General features: G+C 44.1%; 2 protein-coding genes across 2 annotated transcripts; both read left to right on the top strand.

Annotated features, from left to right (window-relative positions):
* The first annotated feature begins 1,515 nt into the window (after positions 1-1,515).
* LOC137011580 (bryoporin-like) lies at positions 1,516-3,176 on the top strand. Its single transcript, XM_067374528.1, has 3 exons — positions 1,516-1,631; positions 2,413-2,523; positions 2,750-3,176. Exons 2-3 carry the CDS (start codon positions 2,423-2,425, stop codon positions 3,174-3,176), a joined length of 528 nt encoding a protein of 175 aa, XP_067230629.1. The 5' UTR covers positions 1,516-1,631; positions 2,413-2,422.
* Positions 3,177-12,463: 9,287 nt separating this feature from the next.
* Positions 12,464-15,019, top strand: apnl (actinoporin-like protein). Its single transcript, XM_067374517.1, has 3 exons — positions 12,464-12,546; positions 13,069-13,213; positions 13,608-15,019. Exons 2-3 carry the CDS (start codon positions 13,110-13,112, stop codon positions 14,056-14,058), a joined length of 555 nt encoding a protein of 184 aa, XP_067230618.1. The 5' UTR covers positions 12,464-12,546; positions 13,069-13,109; the 3' UTR covers positions 14,059-15,019.
* Positions 15,020-18,798: the final 3,779 nt, after the last annotated feature.

Raw genomic sequence — 18,798 nt, 5'->3', positions numbered from 1 at the left:
TACCCTGGTTGCAATTCTGAGCGTTTATATCCTGTCTGCCTGTCTGTTGTTGATCTTGTCTGTTGTTGATCTTGCCTGTTACCCGTTTACGATTCCTCTGCTGCCTACCCCTGACCTGTGCTTTGTATACTGACCTGTGAGTGATATCTGCCTGTCCTGATCATTGCCTGTATCCCGACCACGACTCTGCCTGTCCCTTGCTGTTCCTGTTTGTTCCCGTTTGACCCTGTCTGTACAACCACGCTCACCTTTAATAAAAGCTTTGCACATGGATCCCTGCCTGAGTCCAGCTTCGTTACAATGATGGCTCAGTGAGGCCTCTATTGAGAACAAGTTCACTTAGACTTTCAAATGCCCAGAAAGGTACTAAAGACATATTTTAAGACATATTAATTAAAGTTAATGTGAGTTCAGTGGTCCAACCTTAATATTATAAAGCGACAAGAATACTTTTTGTGCGCCAAAAAACAAAATAACGACTTTTCAACAATATCTAGTAATGAGCGATTTCAAAACACTGCTTCATGAAGCTTTACAAATCTTTTAAATTTACAAAAAAAAGTATGTAATCAAAGAACCTTTTTGGGCGAATTATTCATTTACTGTAGGTTCAGATCTGAGGGTTAGGGGGAAAAAATAAAGCTACTGTATAGTTCATACAAAATTCAATCTACTGTTATCATTAACCCACCCTTATGTTGTTTTAAAACTGTATTACTTTCCTTCTGTAATGTCTTTCTGCTATGGGATATTTTGAAAAATGTGTTTTTGGTGGACTTTATACTGAAATACATCTAATCATAAGGTTAGCTTTTGATTTTTTATTTCTCGGATTAAAGATTTCATAATTAGAAGAGGACTAATTGGGTGAATAGGTGTATATTTGCTGCCCCCTGTTGGAAAATGAATGATGGCCCTGAACTTTCCGTCAGAGATGTGAGTGTACCCTAAATGTATTTCTGCAAATTATGCATACACAGTCTCCAGCTGTTTAAGTGAGTTTAAAATGTGCTGGAACGAAGGGGAAATGCCTGTACTTGCAGTGGGACACTCAACACTCTCAGTCTCAGTTTTGTCAGCGATAAGGGTGCGGCTGTGTGTTTTCACTCTCTGCTTCATCGGACCATGATACGTTCAATCACACAGTGTCACTTTTAGGAGAGAGATGTTCTAACACGCTTTGATAATAAAGTGCATAGAGCAAACATTGCACAAGTGTCCTACAATCATAGCATTGAGTCCTTAATCTACCTATTAAAATATGAATTGTTGCAGAATTAGCCAGTGATTTTTTTTTTTCTACAAAATGCCTGTTGTCATGATGGAGTTTTCCAGCATTTTTACTGGCTGTGTGCCCATGAATTCTCTAAATAGAGCATTGTGAAGATGCAAAGCAGTTAGTCAATCTAACTGTGTCAACTCCCATCAAACTCTCCCACAAATCTTTCTGCATTTTTTTTTCCCGTCAGCATTGGAGAGGAAAGAAAAGGACACGCCTGGGTTTGTCAAGCAGGTTTGTGTGTGTCTACAAGTTTCTCTGTCATTCATCCACCACTTTGTTCATCTACGCTGAAACAGAAGAGCAGCAAACCCTCAATTCTCTCAACAGCAGCAGCATCTGTTACTAGCAGGTAACTGTCAGGTACTTATTAACCAGTTTGTGTCAAGTGTCATGTGTGCACTGTAAAAAATAATAAGTTAAAAGCTTTTATCTTAAAGACAGAAATGAGCATTAACCCTTAATTCATCTGTGCTGAAAAGATGGTGAGAAGTCTCATCGCTTATGTGCATGTCTTTGATTCTCAGCTCACTGAATCACCGTTTGTGTTTGCTAACAATTTAGTTCTCAGAGCCATATGGAGCCCGCAAGTGTCTTGCATATTCTGCCGTGCCATCAGGCCTGTTATTAGAAATCTTTTTGCGCCTTAGCTAAAACTGTAGAAAACAATCATCTGTCTACCTGTACCTGCTGTCACACATTTACTGCCTAGTTACTGACATGAAGACAGATTAGGCTTTGCCTTGATTGATGTGTAAATGTTAAGCACATGGCTATCAAATGAATTTGATTAGAATGTTGTAGGGTCAGCTTTATAATTTATCTGCTTAAAAGGTAAGATTCACTCAAAAATTAAAATTCTGACCAAGTCGCACTGGTGATTACATTTAGCCCACATCCACCTTCATTGTATGGGGAAAAACAGCTTGGACATTCTGCTAAATATCTTCTTCTGTGTTCAATGTAAGAAAAAAGGTCATACATGTTTAGAATTAAGTAAAAGTAATATGTAATAAAGTAAATGAAACAATATTTTTTTACGTGAACTGACCCTTTAAGACTTTGCTAATTATTGCAATTATCTTTTCAAAAGAATTTTTCCAGTTTTTTAATCTTTCTTTTGTTTCAAGAAGAAGCGCCAACATGCAGACTGCAGAGGCCGTGTCAGCAACTATAAACACTAACAGGAACTGTACAGTGGAGATCAGCAATATTAGCAGTGCTTACTGCCTTATCAATCCAAAGTAAGGAGATGCCTGAGCATATGCAGATATATTTCACATTTACATTAAGTTCACTTAAAGTAAATTAAGTTACCAGATAAACTAATAAAAACTCTTTAAAAATGCAGTTAGTGAAGGGGACTGACTTATATTTCAATTGTATGGCAAATTCATTTTATTTACTCTGTTATTTACTGTAATTGTACATCTCTATAATACATTATTGACAAATGTCAACTTCTCTCAGAGTCTACATGTACAGTGGGTTCAGTTTCCATCCTCCCCAACCCACCATCCGCACCGCCAAGACTGAGGTTTGCTCATTCACAAAGGATGACAACACTGCCACTGGGGCTGTGGGCATCTTGACCTATGACCTCTTACACATGCAGAATCAAATGTGCACTGAGCGCATGGCCATTCTGTTCTCCGTGCCCTTCGACTACCACCTCTACAAAAATGTCATGGCCATTGGTTTGTTTGAGAGCAGCCGTGGATGTGACAAGGCCCTGTACAAGCACATGTATGAGGGAAAGGACTTCAGCCAGTTCACCCGTGTAGACGCAGGGGGATCTGGAGTCATCTACAGAGGAAAGAAAGTTGACTTAAGGGCGACCATGTCTACTGTGGGCAGGGCTATTATTAAGCTAGAGGTGTATGAGAAGATGGGCTAAATATTAAACAAAATCAGCTTTAACGCAGTAATTGAAAATTGCTTCATATACTTTACATGTTCTTATTCATCATATGCAAAATAATAATGAACATGGCATTCTGCTTTTAAATGTTGATGTCACTTTTTGATGTTTGTATTAATACCTGCATTTATGCTGTCCAAAAATGTTTCTAAATAAAAAAAAACAATTGTTTTGAATACTCATTCTATGTTTCCGTTATACACACACACATATTTAATTAGCTATCTAAATGGGGACATTCCATAGACATAATATTTTTTATAGTGTACAAACTGTATAATCTATTCCCTCATACTAACCCTACCCCTAAACCTACCCATCACCAGGGTTGCCAGGTTTTCACAACAAAACCCGCCCTCAAAACTAGCCCAAAAGAAGGCCAATCGCATTTCAGGGGGATGCCACAGTAAAAATCATGGTGTGGGGGGTAAAATTTGTGTTTTTGGTGGGACTCCACAGGAAAAATTTGCATTCCAGTGACTAAATATCATGTTATTTTGGGTCGATTCAACCCATGGACACGAAAAACAACCCGCAGTGTAAGAGTAGCCCAATTCCGCGGGAATACCGTGGACTTGGCAACACTGCCCATCACAGAAAACTGTCTCCATTTTTACATTTTTAAAAAACCTTTAATTAATTTATTTTTAAACCAGTTTTACAAATGAGGACATCCCTAAAAGGAGGTTTTTGGAGATTTTGTCAGGTTTTGGTCACTTCTGGGTACAAATTTGTTCCCAAAATATAGCTACATACGTACACACACACACACACACACACACACACACACACACACACACACACACACATCAGTAGTGTAAAGTATTTGAGAAAATGTAATTAGTTACTGTACTTAAGTATCTTTTTGGATACATTGTACTTTGAGTATCAAAGATATTAGCAACTTTTACTCTCTTCACTACATTTTTAATGTACTCTTTACTCCAATACATTTGAGCAATTAATGCAATTACACATTACATTTTGCATTGCACTTAACTTTTTCTGCAGTGGTTTATTTCTGCCACAAAATAAGCAGTATCGCCAAAAACTAGTTGCTAAATCACAGGTGTTTTATATTTGAGATGAGGACATGATGTCCAGTGCAAGTAAGCTTTGACTTTTTTAGGCTTTAATTATATTTAACATTATTTTACTAATATTATATTGAAGACCTTCAGAATGGAATGGGTTTACTTTTGCCCTTTTTAAATACTTGAGCTTAACTGAGACTTGACGCTTAAGAGATTGTTGTGTCGACTTTGATTTAGCGCAATACTAAGGTGTTCAGTTTTATTTCAACTTTAAAATCATATATCAAAATAAACGTCTCGGTTACATAGGTAACCCTCGTTCCCTGAAGGAGGGAACGGAGACGTACGTCGGACAGACCGACGAATAGGAATCTCGCTAGAGAGGCCAGTCTACTTTGAGTGTAACTAAACGAGCCAATGCACATTGGCATGCAATCATATGCATCAGCTGCTCGCCTCGCAGCGCGGGTATATAATGAGCAGCAGGTGCGTTGCATCTTCAGGTTTTCGCTGAGGAGCCGAACCCAGCAGGCGGCAGCATCAGCAGGACAACGCCTGTGGCGACGGGACGTACGTCTCCGTTCCCTCCTTCAGGGAACGAGGGTTACCTATGTAACCGAGACGTTCCCATTCAGTCGGTCACGTTCGACGTACGTCGGACAGACCGACGAATAGGAATCCCTACCAAAGCGCCACAGGGGCTGCCCTCTTCCAGCGCTCTGTCGTGAGCCACCTGTAACCCCTTGCCTAAGGACGGTGGGACCAGGCTCACGCAGAGAGGGTCGATCACTGTTGTTCCCAAAACCCACTCAGTGCGACAATTGGATAACGCTGGGAAAGCGTAGCCTTACATGCGATAAGGAACGCTGCGGAAGCCATATCCTTCCCCGAAGGAGTTATATGGATAAGTACATATGGACTAACCTTGTAGGTTGTACAACATATGGAAGAACTGGGGTGACTCCACTCGGTGAGAGATGGGTTCTCCCAGAGGGAAAGACACGGGCTTCGTTTAGGAGCAGCCGTGGAAAAAGCCATATGGGATCCCCCGTAGGGTCACACATATGGAACCCAGCCTAAATCCGGTTCTCAAGGATACAACGGAGTATAGGCCTGGCGCCAGACGCTCCGCCACGTCGGCTGCCGAAGGGTAACCGGAGGACTCAACAGGGTCTGCCCGTAGGGACTCTCTGGAAAATAGAATGCGCATGTAGCGCAGCAAGCCGACACTAAGCCGGGGCCTCTCCGTGCCTCTGACCTGAGGCGAGAACACGGGAGGAGACCGGCTCGACACGAAGGCTATAGTATCTAGCGAACGTGTTAGGTGTCGCCCAGCCCGCAGCTCTACAAATGTCTGTTAGCGAGGCGCCACGAGCCAGCGCCCAGGAGGATGCCACACCTCTCGTGGAGTGGGCATGCAACCTGAGCGGGCAGGGCACGCCCTGAGCTTGGTAAGCCAGGGCGATGGCATCCACTATCCAGTGGGCCATCCTCTGCTTGGAGACAGCCTTTCCCTTCTGCTGGCCTCCGTAACAGACGAAGAGCTGGTCTGAGGTCCTGAAGCTTCGAGTTCTGTCTATGTACAGTCGCAAGGCGCGAACTGGACAGAGCAAAGCCAGGGCTGGGTCTGCCTCCTCCGAGGGCAGCGCTTGCAGGCTCACCACCTGATCCCTGAAGGGAGTGGTAGGAACCTTGGGCACATAGCCAGGCCGGGGTCTCAGTACCACGTGGCTGTCACCCGGCCCGAACTCTAGGCACGATTCGTCGACCGAAAATGACTGCAGGTCCCCTACCCTCTTGATGGAGGCCAATGCCACCAGCAGCAAAGTTTTCATAGAGAGAATCTTTAAGTCTGCTGACAGCAAAGGCTCAAAGGGAGCAATCTGGAGTGCTCTGAGCACCAGAGTAAGGTCCCAAGAGGGTATGGAGGGGGGACGAGGAGGATTTAACCGTCTCGCCCCCTAAGGAACCTGACGACCAGGTCGTGCTGACCAACAGATTTGCCATCTATGTGGTCGTGGTAAGCGGAGATAGCAGCAGAATGGACTTTGAGGGTGGAGGGGGACAGCCTACGCTCCAACCCTTGCTGCAAGAAGGAAAGCACGACACCGATCGAGCATCTTCGGGGGTCTTCTCGGCGAGAAGAGCACCACTCGACGAACAGGTTCCACTTCGGCGTAAGCACGTCTCGTAGACAGTGCACGTGCCGAAGTGATGGTGTTAAGTACCTCGGGGGGTAAGTCACCTAGAACCTCCGCGTCCCGTCCAGGGACCAGACATGGAGTTTCCAGAGGTCTGGACGCGGGTGCCAAAGAGTGCCCCGTCTCTGAGAGAGGAGGTCCTTCCTCAGAGGAATGGGCCAGGGAGGGGCTGTCGCGAGGAGTGAGAGTTCTGGGAACCAGGTCCGGTTGGGCCAGTAAGGCGCAACTAACAAGACCTGCTCCTCGTCCTCCCTGACTTTGCACAGGGTCTGTGCAAGTAGGCTCACTGGGGGAAACGCATATTTGCGCAGGCCCCGGGGCCAGCTGTGAGCCAGTGCGTCTGTCCCGAGTGTTCCCTCGGTCAGAGAGTAAAACAACTGGCAGTGGGAGGTTTCTGGTGAGGCAAACAGGTCTACCTGAGCCTCTCCAAACTCTCTCCAGATCAGCTGAACCACCTGGGGGTGGAGTCGCCACTCTCCGGGCAGCGCAGCTCGTGATAGCTCGTCGGCCACACGGTTGAGCACACCGGGGACATGAATGGCGCGAAGCGACCTCAGATGCTTCCGACTCCACAGGAGGAGATGGCGGGCGAGTTGCGACATGCGACGGGAGCGTAGACCACCTTGGCGGTTGATGTACGCAACGGTCGCAGTGTTGTCCGTACGGACCAGTACATGCCTGTCGCGAAGCAGGCCTTTGAGGCGGCTCAGCGCAAGGCGTACTGCCAGCAACTCGAGGCAATTGATGTGCCAATGCAGATGGGGTCCCGTCCAAACCCCTGAGACTGCATGCCCGTTGTACGTGGCACCCCAGCCGGTGGCAGAAGCATCTGTGAAAACCACAGCATGCCGGGACACTCGTTCTAGGGGCACTCCTGCCCGGAGAAACAAAGGGTCCGACCACGGACTGAAGGTTCGGCGGCACTCCTGAGTGATTGGCACCCGGAACGTGCCGCGTTGCCACGCCCATCTCGGGACTCGGCCGTGAAGCCAGTGCTGAAGCGGTCTCATATGAAGCAGCCCGAGCGGTGTTACAGCCGCTGCAGCCGCCATATGCCCCAGGAGCCTCTGAAAAAACTTCAGTGGGACCGCTGTCCTGCCATTGAACGTATTCAGGCAGTTCAACACCGACCGAGCACGTTCCTCTGTGAGGCGTGCTACCCGTTCGACCGAATCCAACTCCATACCGAGAAAAGAGATCCTCTGCACTGGGGCGAGTTTGCTCTTCTCCCAGTTGACCTGAAGCCCCAACTGGCTGAGGTGCCTGAGCACTAAGTCCCTGTGCTCGCACAACTGATCCCGAGACTGTGCTAGAATGGGCCAGTCGTCCAGGTAGTTGAGAATGCGACCCTGTTCTCTCATGGGAACAAGGGCTCCCTCCACGACTTTCGTGAAGACGCGGGGAGACAGGGCCAGCCCGAAGGGTAAGACTCTGTACTGATATGCTCGACCTTCGAACGCGAATCTCAGGAATGGCCTGTGTCGCGGAAGAATCGAAACATGAAAGTACGCGTCCTTCAGGTCGATCGCTGCAAACCAATCTCGGGGACGGATGCACTCGAAAATGCGTTTCTGCGTAAGCATTTTGACCGGTAGCTTGTGAAGGCTCCGATTCAAAACTCGCAGGTCCAAGATCGGTCGTAACCCGCCGCTTTTCTTGGGTACAATGAAGTAGGGGCTGTAGAACCCTGACCTCAAATCGGCTGGAGGGACCGGCTCTATCGCGTCCTTCGCCAGTAGGACTGCAATCTCCGCACGCAGAACAGGGGCATCGACATCTTTCACTGAAGTGAAGAGGACGCCCCTGAACTTGGGGGACGCCGGGGCGAACTGAATCGCATAGCCGAGCCTGATGGTCCGGAGGAGCCAGCGAGACGGACTGGGAGCGCTAGCCAGGCTCCCAGAGACCGCACCAGCGGCACCAAGGGACCACCGGCGTACCCGCCGCGGGGCAGCGAGGTGGAACGCAGGGACGCGGCCCGGGAGGCTCTCTGTGTGAGGCGGCCCGAAGCGGGGTCACAGTGTGCTGTGCAACACTTACCTGCCTCCACGGGTGGACAGAGGGAGCAGTCGAGGATTTGCTTACCTGCTGCTCGCTGCTGTCCGCTGGCGACAGAAGAGGTGGATGAGAGTGGTGAGGTTCTAGCCCTCCCACTGCTCTCCGAGCCCTCTTCGGACCCGGAGATAAAGGAAACTGCTCTTTTCTCGAAAATTTGGGTACCGCTGGCCGTTGAGCCAGCGGCGGAACAAAAGGAAACAACAAAAGATTCTCCACTCGGCCCTCCTCCGGGGGAAGGAGTGGTGCATTCACCACCTCCTGAAGAGCAGTCCCCTCCATCTCCGGGTCGCCCGTCCTAGGGCCGCTTGGACTTGGCCTTGCCACCCTTCTTCTTGGGGGGTGGCTGGACGGGCTGGGCGCCCCGCCCGCGACCGGCTCCACGGCACCGCTTGGATGGAGGCTGCTGCTGCTGGGGCGCGGGAGCGGGGGCGGCTGCAGGGGGGCGCCCTCGGCGACGGGTAGTCTGACCGCCTCGGCAGGATGTGACTGATGGCCTCAGACTGCCTTTGTACAGCCGAGAACTGTTGGGCAAAGTTCTCGACCGCGTCGCCGAAAAGGCCGGTCTGGGACACGGGGGAATTAAGAAACCTGACCTTGTCGGTATCCCTCATGTCCGCAAGACACAGCCAGAGATGGCGTTCCTGGACCACCATAGTGGACATCGCACGACCCACTGACCGCGCCGTAACCTTCGTCGCTCGAAGCGCGAGGTCCGTCGCGGCACGAATGGACCTGATGGACCTGCAACAACGCCATAGCGTGTAAGGCAGAGGCAGCTTCCCCACAGGCCTGATAAGCCTTGCCGGTAAGATCCGACGAGTACTTACAGGCCCGGGAAGGGAGAGACGGCTCCCCCCGCCAGGTGGAGTTAGGGCACAGTTGCATAGCAACGGCCCGTTCCACAGGGGGTATGCGCGTGTAACCCTTCGCTGCCCCGCCATCAAGGGTGGTGAGGGAGGAGGACCCACCGACACGGTTTCGGGCAGTAAAAGGTGCCGTCCACGTGCCCGTGAGCTCTTCATGCACCTCCGGGAAGAAGGGCACTGGGGTGGGGGGCTGAGAACCAGCCCTGGCCACCCCGAGATACCAGTCATCCAACCTCGAGGGTTCGGGACACGGTGGAGGATTCCACACGAGCCCGACCCTGTTGGCGGCCCGGGAAAGCATAGCCATCATTTCCGGGTCCGTGTCGGGCACAGTTGTCACCCCCGAAGGAGGCAACTGCGCCGACTCATCCTCCCCAGAAGTATCAGGCTCACCCTCCGATGCAGCGATCGACATCCGGTCGTCTGGGGGAGCTCCGAAGGAAACGGATGGTACACACCTCTGGGGTGGTCCACCACGTTCCGAGGGCAGCTCTACTGGCTGCGGAGCGCACGAGGGGGAGGGTTCCTAGGGGGTTGGTTCCCCGAAGGAAGCGCGCTCACCGTTATCCTCAAGTCACCAGCCCCGCCGCTCGCAGCAACCCTCTGAGGAGGATTGGAGCGAGGCGTCGGGACCGGGACTCCACCCCTTTGCAGAAAGTGGAGTCTCGACCGCAACTCCGCGATGGTCATCTTCCCACAATGGGTACATGACTCATCCACAAACGCTGCCTCAGCGTGCCTTAAGCCCAAGCACGCGATACAGCGCTGGTGACCATCCCGAGGCGCCAGGTAACGACCGCATCCAGAAACACACAAGTAGAACGACATCTTTAAAAAGACGCGAACTACTCGTGTTAGCTCTTTCAAGGACTGACTCTTTTAGGTGCTGAAGCACGCAGGGGAATAGCCGCTGCAGCACAGACAGGGAATGTGCAGCCTGTCGTGTGCACTCTCCTTGAAGGCGCTCCTCTTACCAGCTGTAACAACAGCTTTTTAGCGCTCTAGGCGCACCGTTTCACCAGCCGTGAGAACGGCCTTCACGCTGATTACCGCTTTGCTCAATCAAATTAAAGGCAAAAACAAAAACAAAAGGAGAATCGGCCCCGCTGCTGCGCTGTCCGCCTGCACCTCGCAACAAAGAGACGTCTTGAAGAGAGACTCGTTCACCACACTCGCTTTCAGTAGCTGTCTTCATAGAAGGTTTGGCTCCGAAGCGAAAAGCTGAAGATGCAACGCACCTGCTGCTCATTATATACCCGCGCTGCGAGGCGAGCAGCTGATGCATATGATTGCATGCCAATGTGCATTGGCTTGTTTAGTTACACTCGAAGTAGACTGGCCTCTCTAGCGAGATTCCTATTCGTCGGTCTGTCCGACGTACGTCGAACGTGACCGACTGAATGGGAACAGGGGATTGCTCTCCTCACAAATAAACTGTTTCTTGTTTTTCACTGGCATGTCTCTTAGGTGTTGCGGACTAGTGCATCTTTGAGCTTATATTCAGTATGAGTAAAATACTTAAAGGGTTAGTTCACCCAAAAATGAATTTTCTGTCATTAATTACTTACCTTCATGTCGTCCTACACCCATAAGACCTTCGTTCATCTTCAGAACACAAATTAAGATATTTTTGATAAAATCTGAGGGTATCTGATCCAGGCAGCAATGTCATTGCACCTTTTAACATCCAGAAAGTTCAAATAGTCAATGTGACTACAGTGGTTCAAGTGGGTCAGTGGTATTTTTGTTTTGTTTTTTGCACACCAAAAGTATTCTCGTCGCTTCATTACATTAAGGTTGAACCACTGTAGTCACTGTGTAGTCACAGTGACTATTTCAACCATGTTTTTGACTACCTTTCTGGGTCAAAAGGTGCAATGACATTGCTGCCTATGTGTGGATCAGATACCCTTGGATTTCATCAAAAATATCTTAATTTGTGTTCTGAAGATGAACGAAGGTCTTACGGGTGTAGAACGACATGAGGGTGAGTAATAAATTACATTATTTTAATTTTTGGGTGAACTAACCCTTTAAGTATTGAAAAAATCAGACACTCTAGGACTTTTACTCCAGTGCTATTGAAACTGGTGACTTGTAACTTGTAGTGGAGTCATTTTTGCTCTAAGGTATCTATACTTTTACTTTAGTATGGTTTTCAGGTACTCTTTACACAAGATATATTTAAACTTATTCTAAACTTATTCTAACCCTAACCCTACCAGTCTACTAATACTCTACTAATACTCTAATCAGAGTTAGTATACATGTAGCATGAATGTGCAACATTACTTATAATCAACAGAATGTGTTAAAAGTGAAACATAAAGTGAAACCTAAATTATATATATATATATAATTTATAAATAAGTATAAGTATACCTAAATTCATGCAAAGGAATCAAACCCATGACCTCACTATGCTTTACAAGGGAGACCAATAGGAAACGTCAAATGAAGCACAATACTGAACAATTTAAAAACATTTAACACCTCTTAAGTCTAAGTAATCAGAACAGACAATTGTTACAAAAATCATGAATTTAATTAAAATAAAAAAACTAAAAAAAAAAAAAATCTGTGAAAACTGTTGCCTCCTTTTTTTTTTTTTTTATTCCTATGAACAACATTTTTCCCACTGTGATTAAAGCAGCAAGGAGTGAGAATATTTCTGGGCTTATTATTAAAAACATATCACAGAACAAAAATTCCCATCCAAACCCTTTACCTAGTCTTGCTTAAAGTTTCGTAATAAAAAAGCAAACAAACTATGCAGTACTAAACGCTATAAAAACAAATTATTAAGATTGATCATCAAGAAGCCCCACCTAAAATGCACTCCTGTAAATCTGAGTCATTTCTGAGACAAATCTGTGCATGCAACTTCACTGTTCTGGCCTAACAAATCTAACAGTTATGGGTGTGGAACTCTTCCAAGCATTTTCCCACCCATGACAGTGATTGAGCTGAAATGTGTGTGTGCATGTGTATCCATGTCTGTGAGTAAAGAGGGTGTACACTAAATTTGAATAAGCATGTTTTGTTTTTTTTTCGCAGGTAGGTACTTGAACTGTTCTTGTTGCTGATCATGATTACAGGGAAAGGGACAGAGTAAAAACACAGTGACTATTTCAGAACGCACCGTTACTGAGCAACACACATACACGCACTCCGGAGTACCAAAGAGGTAAGCCTTCATTCTCATGGAGACGGAATATGCTTTATAATCATAACTTTATAATCAAAACTAAATGCTAATATATCCTTTTATATATTATAAAATGGCAAGAGTTTATTCAGTTATGGACACTTTTTCACACTCTTTGCTTCCTCTTTTAAAGCAGAGCATAATAAAATTGAAGATTGCTACAGGCACAGTGGTTGTTAAGGTGGAGGTGGAGGTCTCTGTCTCTGCGTGTAATTACTGTGACTCTGTTTATGCGCTTGTTAACACTGAGAATATGTGAACTTTTTACATTTATACTGTAGTGTTTGCACACACAAGTACAGGGTGTTCTTCAAGAATAAAACATTGAATTCAACACATTCAGCACAGTAGTTCAAATAGAGGACAATTAACTTGTGGCCGCAAACTTTATATCATAGAAAAACAAGAGAAAGGTTATTTTATTTTCACTGCAGCCATGTAGTGTAAACAAAACTGCATTTCCACTTCTTTTTACTGAGGTGCAGACTTCTTTTCTCACAGCATCCCTTTTCAGTCGTCAATCAGATCTATCGTCCACCATCATGACTGAGTCTGCTGAGGCTGCCGCTGCCAACGTAAGCAGCAGAAGACACGCCACCATAGAGATCACCAACCTGACAAGCAGCTACTGTCTCATCAACCCAAAGTGAGTCTACAACCAGAAACAAAACTAATGTTCAAACAAGCATTCAAAACTAAAACTTTGTCTCTTAACATGTATTCAAGGAAAGGAGCTTGAAATGCATTTAATGGGATAGTTCAACCAAAAATGGACATTTCCTCATGTCGTTCCAAACATGTATGACTTACTTTCTTCTGTGAAACACAAAAGACATTTTAAACAACATTTTTTGTCCATACAATGTTGTTTTGGACCCAACTGACATTTAAATTTTATGGACAAAATTGTTGAAAAATTCTTAATTTGAAAAATGTAACTTTCTGGGTGAACTATTCCTTTAAATATGCATGTTGTGTAGCAATAAGAATATGTGTGTGTGTGTGTGTTTGCATATTATTCATGGGTATAAATCCCACAGGGTCTATCTGGAGAGTGGTGAAGCCTCAAATCCACCTCAGCCCACAGTGCGCCCCCTAAAGACTGAAGTATGCACTTTCAGCAAGACCAGCGCTCACGCCACCGGAAGCGTGGGGGTTCTGACCTACGACCTGTTCGAGCGAAGCAGAAATGACTACATTGAGACCCTGGCCCTAATGTTTTCTGTCCCATGGGACTATAATCTGTATAAGAATTGGTTTGCAATAGGTATCTACCCGAAAGGAAAGGAGTGTGACCAGGCCCTTTATAAAGAAATGTACTATCAAAAAAATCAACAGGGCTTTGTGAGGGAGGAGGCTAATGGGTCAGGCATTAACTTTGAGGGCAAACACCTGGACATCAGGGCCACCATGTGTCCTTTGGGCAGGGCTATCATAAAACTGGAGGTGTGGGACATGGTGACGTCTCCTATGAGTCAGCAGGTTTGCTAAACATACTGTATAAGTCAGCCATTTTACTTAACCAAAATCATATAGTAGCTTTTTTTACACATACTTGTATGCTTAATGTGTTATTGATATCATAAATGTTTGCATATACATTTACCAATGTAATAAATCTAGCACAATTTCTTCTTTAGCTTTCTAGCCAGACTTCTAGGCTCATTTGAACTCTGTAAAATGATCTGATCTGAGAGCATTTAAACAGATCTAATACCTCTCTAATATCCCACACTTTAAAGGATTTGCTTTTTCTGTCAGTAGAATGCCTCAGATGTGTATTTACAGTTTGCTTATGCTTCCTGCAGGCTAAATCCGCTCTCATATCAGGCAGCCATTGTGTTGTTATTCAGTCAAACCATCTTCTGGGTGATTTTTTTTTTACTCCCTCATCAGGGCAGAGATCCCTCTGAACAATACACACTGTCTGTACTCCTGCCACTGCTGAGGTATTTTCAAATAAATATTTATTCTGCAATTTCATAGTAATACCTTCGCCTTTTTACTGAGCCTGAAGGCTTGGTTCTATATGTATTGGTGTTATTCAAAATCTCAAATGAGAGCCGAGGCTGTTCGCCCTAAGCTGGAAATGGTCCTGTGTAAATATTTTGTAATATGTTTTTGGAAATTCCTAATGCCTGAAGAGGGCAGCTGAACCATGGGAACCAAAAGACAGAGACGAAGATAAAAAAGAATGAATTACTGCATCAAAGAACTGGCAGAGCACGTTTTACATCTTTAAACTCCTCTTGTGCTGAATAACTCCTTCAGTAGGCACTTAATAATGTCCTTCCAGCCAACTCAATACTCACAATTCAGTAACATCAATGCAAATGTATCAGTAAAAAAGCTATAATTGGCAAACTCAAGGATTGACAAGCAACTATCACTACTTGCCCAAAACTGAAGGGGACCGATATCTCCTTTAACGCACCAGCAATCCAGTCATCAAGGTCAAAGTACCATATTTGTGGAGAGCAAGCCTCAAGAGACTGCAGCACTATAACCAACCAACATCAAAAATAAAAACAAGTCTGTTCTAAGGTCTTAATTCAGTGGTTGAGATGAGGAATGAATTGCTGCTTGTTCCATTCTTTATACTACAGCCCCATTATCCTCAAATAAGAGCAGTGATCAAATGTTTCTTTCTCTGTGTGCTGTGGCATTTGCATGGAAATGTACACAATACAACAGGCTAAACGTCAGCTCTTTAACAGATATCTCTGGAGCATTGTTGCACATTGTAATGGGGTGGTGGAGATCTGCTGTAAACAGATGGCAAGTGCTTTTCTGATGCTATTGTGGGTATATCGAGTCAGGTGTGTGGATTTCCCCCATGCTGCAGTTTGAAGCAGTATTCTTTTCTTTCCCTAGTGTATTTATTTTGCACTGCAAGGAAAATATTTCCCATTTTGCTTATGCTGTTGTGTATTTGTGCATTTGAGTGTGTGTATGCATGTCCATGCACGTCATTGGAAATGCCAATTAATAATGACCAAATAAATAAGATTTGCACTTGTACTTAATGCTGTACATTCTTAAAATACTTAAAGGGTTAATTCACCTAAAAATGAAAATTCTGTCATTTATTACTCACCCTCATGTCGTTCCACACCCGTAAGACCTTCGTTCATCTTCACAACACAAATTCAGATATTTTCCATAAAATCGAATGGCTCTATGAGGCCTGTATTGAGAGCAAGATAATTAACACTTTCAATACCCAGAAAGCTCCTAAAGACATATTTAAAACAGTTCATGTGACTACAGTGGTTCAACCTTAATGTTATGAAGCGATGAGAATACTTTTTGTGCGCCAAAAAAACAAAATAACGACTTTATCTAGTGATATCTGATATCACTGCTTCATAAAGCTTCACACTCTTTTGTTTTGAATCAGTGATTCGGAGTGCGTAGAATTTTCGTTTTTGGGTGAACTAACCCTTTAATTAAACTGAGATAGGACAAAATAAGCTAATTGCAGAGTCCCAAAAAAGTCTAAATTCTGTGGCTCAAGGTTTGGCTGGTTAGCTTCATGCCAATTATGCCAATAAATAGATGCCAAAAAGCATCTTTTTTTCAGTGATGGCCATTCTAAATACATTCAAGAAAACAAGCAACAAAAAAAGTAACACATAAACTGGAAATATTTCATTATATTGCAGTAGACCTTTTTGGAGGGTTCTTAAAAGTGTGAAATTTTGTGTGTGTTTTTTTTTCCTCACTTCTGTTTTTGATTTCCATTTGGAAGATAAACTGTTTATTCACTGGAGCTCTCAAAAGGAGAAGTGGTAATTTGTGAAAGGACACACCTAAAGGAAATCTCAAAGACATCTGAGCAGGGCATTGGGCAAAGGTTGCCTTAATATGTGGGGTCTGCAAGAGTTCAAGCTAATTTACAGGGTTTTAATATTAGCGCAGAAGATCAGTATTGAACTGACAGTGTCAAAGTTGAACTGCAGAAGGTGCAGTGATGTGAATTAAAGATTACAGTGAGAGATCCAGGAGGTCACCTTACCCAGTGTCAGTGACATGTTAATTGTTCAAATTTCAACCAAATACAAGACTGGACACTGCAGGAACTGTTAAGAACAAAATGAATCTGCATTTACATTTGGCAAACATTTTTATCCAGGGTGATTTTAGCTGTAACTATACTGATACCATATTAGCATCCATACAATGCACAATGATGTTCTGTTTGTGCATGGTGCAGTTACCTGATGCTTTAAATGCTCATTGTTCATCAGCTGGGAAAAAAATCCTCTCTGCAGTTATCGTTATAGCTGTGGTGTGGATGTCTGTATTCCCAAAGAATTTGAACAATTTTAGTTATCATCTTTGGCCTGAACATGCCTTTACACTGCATTCAACATACACGTTTTATCAGATGATGCATTTCCTGGGAATTTAAACTTCCAAGAAAAAAATATTTCAGAAACTACTATACACATTATTTAAAAAGAATAATAATCTTTGTCTTGAATACAATGGTAGAGGTAATGCCCATACATGCATAATGATACAATAGCTGTGATCAAGAAATTATCTTTGCATATAATGTGAATTCGCTTCTACAACATTTTGAAAAAGATATCCCTAACTGACTTCAGCAAGCCCAGTTTCACAAGAAACATCCATTTCATACATGTCTGAAAATAGATTTATGTTGGTAAATCACAATTCAAAGGGGTTTACTGCTGCTGTTTTGCTGTATGAGAGTGCCACTGTGTGGAGGGATGAGGTAAAGTGATTATACTCTACATGCAATTTACATACAATATCTATTGGATTATAGTTATGGTGAGTATTAGGACACTATAAGATATTAAGAGGTAAAACAGATTATATATGACTATATTTCATATAATAAAAAGGAAAGCAAAGCTTTCAGTCTAATATCCAACCATCCATTTCTGCCTGCACTCTTAAAAATAACTTCCATGGAACCTATCCATTCTACAAAAGGTTCCTTAGATTACTAAAAATGTTATTTTTCTTTTAAGAATTGTTCACTGAAATGTTCTTTGGGGAACCCCAAATGTTTCTTCTATGGCACTGCTGTGAAAACCTCCTTTTGGAACCTTTATTTCTAAGAGTGTAAATGGGAGAGTAAAAGAGAAAAAGACAGAGGACAAATAAGAGCATCAAGTCCATGTGTGTGTGTGTGTGTGTGTGTGTGTGTGTGTGTGTGTGTGTGTGTGTGTGTGTGTGTGTGTGCTTGTGTTTGCTTCTAAAATTATTTACCCCATATTTGAACTGTGCTTCAGTCTTTCAGTGGTTCTTGAGCAGCAGGCCTGTTCTCTGATCTCAGCGATGGCAGCATTCAGATGCGCTGTAGGAGCAATGTCAACCCCCACCAGCAGACGCCCACTCAGTTGTGTCCACAATGACAGCATCTCCTACACAAACAACAAGAATATCAACAAATCCAGCAGAGTACCATCCAGATATAAGTGTGCAACACAATACAGTAAAATAAATAATCTATTCCATTACTTCTTAAATATACTATCTTTTTATTTTTATCACCATTTATAAGGGCTTGAACCATGTGTGAACTAACATGGCATCAGGGCACTAAATGTTTTGTTTACCATATACTTTTGGAATATGTAATCTTTAAAGTGAAGTAACTAAACAGTATAACAACAAACTAAATAAAATGAATAAGAAACAAATAAATATAATTTAAAGCATTACTTGTTTGTTAAACATTTACCTACCTACCTAAGTTTTTGGCAGCTACATCCTCACATGAAACTAAAAAATTTGCCTGCTGAATCATTAAATTACTTAATTTATTCATTGAACATATGAAATAATCAAATTATTAAAGAATAAATATATTACTTCAAAATAATTTAAATTTCCAAACAAAAACATCCAAACATGGCATCAATGGAATAGATAGAGATATAAAACAATGCATTAAAATTAATAAACACACACACACAAACACGACTTCAGATCAGTCAATTTACGAAAGACAAGAAGAAGAAGAAGAAGACGTTAATTAGAAACCAATCCACTTTATTTTCAGGTAAGAGCAGGCACGGCCATTTCTAACTTTAATGTGTCTGGCTTCCAGGTGTCATTCACACCAGTGTTTATTCTTACTTCACGTGCCTTTGGAATGATCGTAAACACGAGTTTCCTAGGTAAAAACAACAACAACAAATATAGCTGCAAGCAGCAATGACAGGCCCAAGCCCTGGCACCATCACCACC

This window comes from Chanodichthys erythropterus, chromosome 3 (assembly GCF_024489055.1).
Source record: "Chanodichthys erythropterus isolate Z2021 chromosome 3, ASM2448905v1, whole genome shotgun sequence".
Lineage (NCBI taxonomy): Eukaryota > Metazoa > Chordata > Actinopteri > Cypriniformes > Xenocyprididae > Chanodichthys > Chanodichthys erythropterus.
Note: the sequence above shows the minus strand (reverse complement) of the source record. Positions and strands in the feature narration are given on the sequence as shown.

Coding starts and splice junctions, on each gene's coding strand:
- LOC137011580 (XM_067374528.1), top strand. CDS start 2,423: ATGCAGACTGCAGAGGCCGTGTCAGCAACTATAAACACTAACAGGAAC. Junction 2,524..2,749: donor TACTGCCTTATCAATCCAAA/GTAAGGAGATGC, acceptor AACTTCTCTCAG/AGTCTACATGTACAGTGGGT.
- apnl (XM_067374517.1), top strand. CDS start 13,110: ATGACTGAGTCTGCTGAGGCTGCCGCTGCCAACGTAAGCAGCAGAAGA. Junction 13,214..13,607: donor TACTGTCTCATCAACCCAAA/GTGAGTCTACAA, acceptor TAAATCCCACAG/GGTCTATCTGGAGAGTGGTG.